Source organism: Bubalus kerabau, chromosome 19, assembly GCF_029407905.1.
Source record: "Bubalus kerabau isolate K-KA32 ecotype Philippines breed swamp buffalo chromosome 19, PCC_UOA_SB_1v2, whole genome shotgun sequence".
Classification (NCBI taxonomy): domain Eukaryota; kingdom Metazoa; phylum Chordata; class Mammalia; order Artiodactyla; family Bovidae; genus Bubalus; species Bubalus kerabau.
Window position 1 is genome coordinate 42,483,298 of NC_073642.1, and position 9,676 is coordinate 42,492,973.

At 42.2% G+C, this 9,676-nt stretch overlaps 1 protein-coding gene across 1 annotated transcript; it reads right to left on the reverse strand.

Annotated features, from left to right (window-relative positions):
* Positions 1–8,179: 8,179 nt before the first annotated feature.
* Positions 8,180–9,202, reverse strand: GPR33 (G protein-coupled receptor 33). The gene has a single exon (XM_055555383.1). It carries the CDS (start codon positions 9,200–9,202, stop codon positions 8,180–8,182), a length of 1,023 nt encoding a protein of 340 aa, XP_055411358.1.
* Between the last annotated feature and the right edge of the window lie 474 nt (positions 9,203–9,676).

Here is a 9,676-nt window from a genome sequence, read left to right on the forward strand (position 1 = left end):
TGAGTCAAGGTCATTGGAAAAGACCATAATGCTGGAAAGGATTGGGGGCAGGAAGAGAAGGGGATGACAGAAGATGAGATGGCTGGATGACATCACCGACTCGATGGACATGGATTTGGGTAGACTCCAAGAGTTGGTGATGGACAGGGAGGCCTGGCGTGCTGCGATTCATGGGGTTGCAAAGAGTCAGACACGACTGAGCAACTGAACTGAACTGAACTAAACTGAGATTTAAAAAAAAAAAGGAATTATCAGATGGCAATTCCTTGATTGCTCCTTTTGGCAAGTGAAGCAAAAGAAATACTGTAGAGCCTTAGCATGCTTGAGGAAGGACAATATAAAGACCCCACAAATAGAGAACAATTCCAACTCTGGAATTAATTAATAAGTGCATTCACATATTTAGCCAGTTTTTGGTATAAACGTTTATTTATTATGCCAGACACCTTGCTAGGTGTTGGAAATATATGAGGAATAAGATGCTGTTCTCACTTCACGGGGCTCAGAATTTAGTGAAGACCCAAGGAAAACAATAGGGAGCATTAGAAAAGGATTTCTTTTACACTATTGTGTTCTTACCCTCCCAGTGTTATCAAACCCAAATTCATGAATCTGATGCACAGTGAAGTCAAACAATCACAAACTTTATAGTGTGGAGCAGAGAAAGATTTGTTGCAGGGCCAAGCAAGGAGAACAGGCAGCTCATGCAGAAGAAACCCTCCTGAACTCCAAGATGGTTTTCAAGGAAGAATTTTTAAAGGCAACATTTGGGGGGCGGGGTGTGCCAAAAGGCTGCAGGGTATGTGATTTTCTTCTGATTGGTTGGTGTTGACCTAATACAGTGGTGATCCAGAAATCTAAACCATCAGTCTTCTCCCTCAGACTGATCTGTAGTCGCAGAATGTAGTCACATCCTCTACCCTGGTCGAGGTCTTAGTTCCTGCAGGACAAGTCAAAAGTATATGTCAAATTGTTATAAATATTCCTGGAGGAGGAACTAGGACTCTGTTATGTAGCTGAGCTATTATTGTTTCTTGACTGCTATCCCTTTGTTTCTGCATTCCTCATTTCCCTAATTAGTACCTTCTTGAATCTCCTCTTTGGAACCCAGTAAAGACAGTCTTTTTCTACCAAAATAAAACAACAACAACAAAAAAAAAACAAAAACAAGGTGGTGAAGTTAGAGGAACCACTGACTGAAACTATCTACCCTGGCCAGACACCATAGTAACCACTCGCATGAGTTATCTTAAACAGGGGTTCCTGGTAAGGGGTGCGGAACTAACAGGCTACCACCAACCAGAAGAATTCAGGAAAGGCCAAAAGGAGAGAGCAGACTCCAGTCCACATATCTTGCCAACTTCCCAGAATCCTTCTTGCTGGAATCCATCTTGGCTGAGTGATGTGTGCACCACCAGGAAGGACCCTGAATCAGAGTGATTGGCCAGAGACAACTCAGAAACTAACCCGACTACCATAAAACCCCAGACTGCGAGCCACGTGGTAGAGCAGTACTCCTGGGCTCCCTTAACCTCCTACTCTCTACCCAGGCGCCCCTTTCCAATAAAGTCTCTTACTTTGTCAGCATGTGTGTCTCCTTGGACAATTCATTTCTAAGTGTTAGACAAGAGCCCACTCTCAGGTCCTGGAAGGAATCCCCATTCCTGTAATAGGGGCACCAAGGGACTGTTGTATCTAGGAGGACCCTGCAGGGTCCTGCTGGGTTTCACCAGTAAGGGAAGGACAGGACTTGGAAGGGGAGCTACCTCCTGGAAAGCCTGAACTAAACAGTTATTACTAGCCTTAACTGCAGGGAAGATAAAGTCTGCAGCTTAAACAATTTGGCACAAACTGGATTTTTAGGGCCATACCACATCTAGGCGAATTTCTTCTTAGTCACCAACGCTCTGTTCAGAATAACTCTCCATCTCCTTTCTCCTTTATTTTGGTGGTGGTGTTTAGTCAATAAGTTGTGTCCAACCCTGTGATCCCATGGACTGCAGCATACCAGTCTCCTCTGTCCTTCACTATCTCCTAGAGTTTGCTCAAATTAATGTCTGTTGAATTGGTGATGTTAGCTAATCATCTCATCCTCTGCTGCCTCCTCCTTTTGCCTTCAGTCTTTCCCAACATCAGGGTCTTTTCCAGTGAGTTGGCTTTTTGCATCTGGTGGCCAAAGTATTGGAGCTTCAGCATCAGCATCAATCCTTCTAATGAATATTCAGAATTAATTTCCTTTAGGATTGACTGGTTTGATCTCCTTGCAGACCAAGGGACTCTGAAGAGTCTTCAGAACCACAGTTGAAAAGTATCCATTCTTCAGCACTCAGCCTTCTTTGTGGTCCAATGCTCTCATCCATACACAGTCAGTCAGTCACTCAGTTGTGTCCGACTCTTTGCGACCCCGTGGAATTCAGCATGCCAGGCCTGCCTGTCGATCTCCAACTCCCAGAGTTTACTCAAACTCATGTCCATTGAGTCAGTGATGCCATCCAATCATCTCATCCTCTGTTGTCCCCTTCTCCTCCCACCTTCAATCTTTCCCAGCATCAGGGTCTTTTTGAAGGAGTCAGTTCTTTGCATCAGGTGGCCAAAGTACTGGAGTTTCAGCTTCAGCATCAATCCTTCCAATGAGTATTCAGGACTGATTGCTTATAGGATGGACTGGTTGAATCTCCTTGCTATCCAAGGGAGTCTCAAGAGTCTTCTCCAACACCACACTTCAAAAGCATCAATCCTTCTGTGCTCAGCTTTCTTTATAGTCCAACTCTCACATCCATACATGACTACTGGAAAAACCATAGCTTTGACTAGATGGACCTTTGTTGGCAAAATAATGTCTCTTCTTTTTAATATGCTGTCTAGGTTGGTCATAACTTTTCTCCCATGGAGCAATCATCTTTTAATTTCATGGCTGCAGTCACCATCTACAGTGATTTTAGAGCCCAAAAAAGTAAAGTCTGTCACTGTTCCATTGTTTTCCCATCTATTTGCCATGAAGTGTTGGGGCCAGATGCCATGATCTTAGTTTTCTGAATGTTGAGTTTTAAGCCAGCTTTTCATTCTCCTCTTTCACCCTCATCAAGAGGCTCTTTAGTTCCTCTTCACTTTCTACCATTAGAGTGGTATCATCTGCATATCTGAGGTTATTGATACTTCTCCTGGCAATCTTGATTCTAGCCTGTGATTCATCCATCCCAGCATTTTGCATGATATACTCTGAATATAAGTTAAATAAGCAGGGTGACAGTATATAGCCTTGATGCACTCCTTTCCCAATTTTGAACCAGTCAGTTGTTGTATGTCCAGTTCTAACTGTTGCTTCTTGACCCGCATACAGGTTTCTCAAGAGACAGGTAAGGTGGCCTGGTATTCCTATCTCTTTAAGAATTTTCCAGTTTGTTGTGATCCACATAGTCAAAGTCTTTCCCCTATGCATGTTATGTTATGTTATGTTACCTTTAGGGTCTCCAATATCTGCTCCTGGCTTGACCTACAACTTCAAAGATAGATTCTCTTCCTGTGGGCCACAGTCAAAAGTGTAATATTCTAAGTACTGTATTTAGCTGCACTCTGCTGGGCGTGAAGCTGATTAAAGTAATTCACATTAACTTGTGAGTGAAACATAACCTTCTTAAAAGGTATATTTGCGTTTTAATAGGAGTCCCTTAACACAAGGAGGGGGAATAATACCTTAATTTTCTAAATTTAAGACAGTTACTACTCTTAGAGCCTCGATTCTCACTTCCCAGTCACTCCTCAGCAGAATGCAGTTTTGCTTCTCTTGCTGAGGCTAATCACTGTGAAAAGCTTTTAGGGTGAAGTCAATGGACATGGTCACCTTTTGAATAACTTTTATATTTGGGGAAATTCCCACATTATGAGTATCCTTTTTCCATGTACATATCAGTTCCCTAGCCTCCTTTGCAGCTAGCATGCAGGCATGCTGATTAGATGCTACATGCAAGATTAAGCTTGCAAGTGAGCAGTGTGAATAAACAGTGCTTGGGGCTTCTGCATGGGGCTTCCATTTTCCTGATGTCATTGTTGGCAGGGCTTTCAGACACAGGAGGTTCAAGATCAGGTGCAGAAATGGCATTGGTGGCAGTAGCAGTTGCACTGAAACCTAGTTGCTGGCATTTTGGGCCCAGAGGTAGCAATAGCAGTAATTGGTACTGTTGCAGAAGGGGGACCTCTTCCAGGACCTGAGAGTGGGCTCTGGTCTAAATCTCAGAAATGAATTTTTTGAGGAGACACATGTGCTGACAAAGCAAGAGACTCTATTGGGAGAGGACACCCTGGTGGAAAGCAGGAGGTAAGGGAACCCGGAAGAACTGCTCTGCCACGTGGCTCACCTTCTGGGGTTTTATGATAATCCAGTTAGTTTCTGAGTTGTCTCTGGCCAATCACTCTGACTCAAGGTCCTTCCTGGTGACACATGCATCATGCAGTCAAGATGGATTCCAGTGAGAAGGATTCTGGAAGATTGGTAGGACATGTACACTGGAGTCTCCTCTCTCTTTTTGACATTTCCCGAATTCTTCTAGTGGGTGAAAGCCTGTTAGTTCTGCATTCCTTACTGAAAGGTTGTTGTTGAGCTGTGAAAGACACTGGGATTCTTGGCCTCTGGAGGAGAGGAATTCAATATGGGGCCAGTGATGGGGCTTGATTGCTCAGAGGTTTTGTGTAATAAAGTTTTATTAGAGTATAAAAGAGAGAAAGCTTCTGACATAGACATCAGAAGGGGGCAAAAAGAGTGCCTCCTTTACTAGTTTCAGAAAGCTGTTTTGTATCTGTTAGAAAGCTATTAATTGGATAAGAGAGACACCTCAAGGCTGACGGAGTTTTACCAGGCCCCTCTCCCACAATATGCATTTTTGAGATAGGATGGCATGAGGTGTGTCACCCCCCAGCCATGGAAGCAACCTAGATGTCCATCAGCAGATGAATGGATAAGAAAGCTGTGGTACATATACACAATGGAGTATTACTCAGCCATTAAAAAGAATACATTTGAATCAGTTCTAATGAGGTGGATGAAACTGGAGCCTATTATGCAGAGTGAAGTAAGCCAGAAAGAAAAACACCAATACAGTATACTAAGGCATATATATGGAATTTAGAAAGATGGTAACGATAACCCTGTATGCGAGACAGCAAAAGAGACACTGATGTATAGAACAGTCTTTTGGACTCTGTGGGAGAGGGAGAGGGTGGGATGATTTGGGAGAATGGCATTGAAACATGTATAGTGTCATGTATGAAACGAATCGCCAGTCCAGGCTCGATGCATGATACTGAATGCTTGGGGCTGCTGCACTGGGATGATCCAGAGGGATCGTATGGGGAGGGAGGAGGGAGCGGGGGTTCAGGATGGGGAACACATGTATACCTGTGGTGGATTCATGTTGATGTATGGCAAAACCAATACAATACTGTAAAGTAATTAGCCTCCAATTAAAATAAATAAATTTATATTTTTAAAAAACCAATTGACATGAATACTGGTTTGTTGAGCTATTATCAGCCCAAGGTTTGAGAAAAGAAAAAAGTTAGTTTTAGGTGAAACCATTTTGAAGAAAGGCAAATTCCAAATCAAATAAATAGTTTAATTAACATAGCTTAAGAAAAACATTTCCATAAGAAAAACGCATTGGATAGTTCAAGGTTTGGAAAAGTTTGAGCATTCTTTGGCACAGCCTTTCTTTGGGATTAGAATGAAAACTGACCTTTTCCAGTCCTGTGGCCACTGCTGAGTTTTCCAGCACAATTGCACTCATCTCACATTCCAGTAAAGTAATGCTTAAAATTCTCCAAGCCAGGCTTCAGCAATATGTGAACCGTGAACTTCCTGATGTTCAAGCTGGTTTTAGAAAAGGCAGAGGAACCAGAGATCAAATTGCCAACATCCGCTGGATCATGGAAAAAGCAAGAGAGTCCCAGAAAAACATCTATTTCTGCTTTATTGACTATGCCAAAGCCTTTGACTGTGTGGATCACAATAAACTGTGGAAAATTCTGAAAGAGATGGGAATACCAGACCACCTGACCTGCCTCTTGAGAAACCAATATTCAGGTCAGGAAGCAATAGTTAGAACTGGACATGGAACAACAGACTGGTTCCAAATAGGAAAAGGAGTGTGTCAAGGCTGTATATTGTCACCCTGCTTGTTTAACTTATATGCAGGGTACATCATGAGAAATGTTGGGCTGGATGAAGCACAAGCTGGAATCAAGATTTCCAGGAGAAATATCAATAACCTCAGATATGCAGATAACACCACCCTTATGGCAGAAAGTGAAGAAGAACTAAAGAGCCTCTTGATGAAAGTGAAAGAGCAGAGTGAAAAAGTTGGCTTAAAGCTCAACATTCAGAAAACGAAGATCATGGCATCCGGTCCCATCACTTCATGGGAAATAGATGGGGAAACAGTGGAAACAGTGTCAGACTTTATTTTTTGGGGCTCCAAAATCACTGCAGATGATGACTGCAGCCATGAAATTAAAAGATGCTTCTTGGAAGGAAAGTTATGACCAACCCAGACAGCATATTAAAAAGCAGAGATGTTACTTTGCCAACAAAGGTCCATCTAGTCAAAGCTATGGTTTTTCCAGTAGTCATGTATGGATGTGAGAGTTGGACTATAAAGAAAGCTGAGCACAGAAGAATTGATGCTTTTGAAGTGTGGTGTTGGAGAAGACTCTTGAGAGTCTCTTGGACTGCAGGGAGATCCAACCAGTCCATCCTACAGGAAATCAGTCCTGAGTGTTCATTGGAAGGACTGATATTGAAGGTGAAACTCCAATACTTTGGGCACCTGATGCGAAGAACTGACTCTTTGGAAAAGACCCTGATGCTGGGAAAGATTGAAGGCGGGAGGAGAAGTGAACGACAGAGGATAAGATGGTCGGATGGCATCATCGATTCAATGGACATGAGTTTGGGTAAACTCTGGGAGTTGGTGATGGACAGGGAGGCCTGGCATGCTGCAGTCCATGGTTTTGCAAAGAGTCAGACAGGACTGAGTGACTGAACTGAACTGAAGTGAGGGTATGGAGAAACCAAAGCTTTTGTAAATTGCTGGTGAGAATGCAGCATGGTGCAGCTGTTGTGGAAAAGGTGGCAATTCCTTAAAACTTAAAGAATTGCCACATAACGCAGCAATTCAAAATAATTTAAAATAGTTAAAAACAAAGACTCAGACACTTGTACACTAGTGTTTGTGGTAGCATTATTCACAATAGCCAAAAGGTGGAAACAACTCAACAGAAGAATGGATAAACATAATGTGGTATATTCATATGAAGTGAAGGGAAGTGAAAGTCTCTCAGTCGTGTCGGACTCTTTGCGACCCCTTGGCAACATAGTCCATGGAATTCTCCAGGCCAGAATACTGGAGTGAGTAGCCTTTCCCTTTTCTAGGGGATCTTCCCAACCCAGGGATCAAACCAGTCTCCTGCATTGCAAGTGGATACTATACCAGCTGAGCCACAAGGGAAGCCCAAGAATACTGGAGTGGATAGCCTATCCCTTCTCCAGTGGATCTTCCCGACCTGGGAATCGAACCAGGGTCTCCTTCATTGCAGGTGGATCATTTACCAACTGAGTTATCAGGGAACCCTATAATAGAATATTATTCAGCCATGAAAAGAATGAAGTTCTGATACATGTCACAACATGGATAAACCTTGAAAACATGTTAAGTTAAATAAGCCAGATGCAAAAGGAGAAATAGTGTATGATTTCACTTACATAGAACATCTAGAATAGCAAATTCACAGAACTAGAAAGCAGATTAGATGGTATGAGGGGTTGGGGGAAGGGGGAGTGAAGAGTTACTGCTTAATGGGTACAGTTTCTCTTTCTGGTGATTAAAAATTTTGGAAATAGATAGTGTTGATGATTGCAAAGTACTGTGAATTTAATGCCACCATAATGTACAATGGAAAAAAAAAATGGTGTTATATGTTGCATGTATTTTACCACAAAGTAAAAAGAAAAAATCACATTTTCAACATTACCCACCACATTTTATAGCCCTTATAATATTCATAAATCTAACTATAGTACAGTCCAGGTGTCTCTCTAATAGAGACACTATATTATATACAAAAGCTGAGTATCTTTACTGATGATGTCTTTGACTAAGAGTCCCCTGTTTGCTCTGGGATCCAGAATTTACATGTCAGCTTCTGAATTTAGGTTTTCTGTCCTTTCTGCCGAGGAATCCTCACTGAATGTTGACTCAAAAAGAACAAGGACAGACTTCTTGAAAACTTTTCTGAAGTTTTCCCCAATAAAGAGGTAGAGTGTGGGAGAAAACACAGTATTGAAGGTAGTAGTTACCACTGTGAGTAAGACAGTCAGCTGGAAAAGTAGAGATCTGTTTTCAGTGAGAAGTAAGCCTTGGTGTACATGATAGGGCATCCAACACACAAAGAAGGAGATAATGGCTGCCATCATGACTTTGAAGGGTTTGCTGGATTTCAACAGTCCCCTCGCTTTCATCTTTCTGGCTACTCTTTCATAACAAAAGGTGATGATGAGGAAAGGTAGAAGGAAGCCCAGCAAGAAGTGGCTGCTGAAACAGGCTACATGAATCCATTTCCTTAATGTTTGCATCTTTTTGCTCTCCCAGTCAGTAGACACACCATAGTTGTTTTGGCAGGTCACCTTTCCTTTATGGTCATCATGTGTCTCCCTGAAAACCACATAGGGCATGCCGAGGGCAGCAGCAAAGATCCAGACTCCCAAGATGATGCTGGAAGCCCAGCGTGGGGTTCGATGCAGTTGTGACCACACCGGGTGAAAAGTGAGAAGGTAACGATCAACACTGATGGCCGAGAGGAAGAACACAGAGGCGAACATTGCTGCATACAAAATGCTGTTGAAGATCTTGCACGTGGCCCTTCCAAAGCTCCAGTGATTGTCTTGAAGGTGGGAGATGGCCAAAAATGGCAAAAATAATATTGAAATAAAATAGGAGAGAATGAGATGAAAATATAAGAGAGTATTGACAGTCTTTTTCATTTTGAACTTTAGCACCCATAGATAGAGACCATTGGTGATAGTGCCAATTAAAAATGACATAAACAAAAGAACTACAACAATCACTTTTGAGGCAGAATTTGGAATGTGAATTCTGTTTCTTGTTAAAGTAGAGTCATTGAGCAGGAAATCAGTAGAGTTGGTCAGGTCCATAATTGGAATGAGAAACTGGAAATGACAACAAAAAAGAAGCAAAGGAAATGATTAAACATGGAAATTAAAATAGTAATTTTTCCATATTAATATTCAAAATAGCAATGTTTTTAAAATGGCAAACAATAATTTCTGCAAGAATACAAATCAGATATTTTTCTTTATTTTTGTATGAGGAATTAGGATCAGATGTGAGAGTTGGACTGTGAAGAAGGCTGAGCGCTGAAGAATTGATGCTTTGGAACTGTGGTATTGGAGAAGAGTCTTGAGAGTCCCTTGGACTGCAAGAAGATCCAACCAGTCCATTCTGAAGGAGATCAGCCCTGGGATTTCTTTGGAAGGAATGATGCTAAAGCTGAACTCCAGTACTTTGGCCACCTCATGCGAAGATTTGACTCATTGGAAAAGACTCTGATGCTGGGAGGGATTGGGGGCAGGAGGAGAAGGGGACGCCAGAGGATGAGATGGCTGGAT

What these genes read in the sequence shown, in the direction of transcription:
- GPR33 (XM_055555383.1), bottom strand. Translation starts at nt 9,202, where the DNA reads ATGGACCTGACCAACTCTACTGATTTCCTGCTCAATGACTCTACTTTA.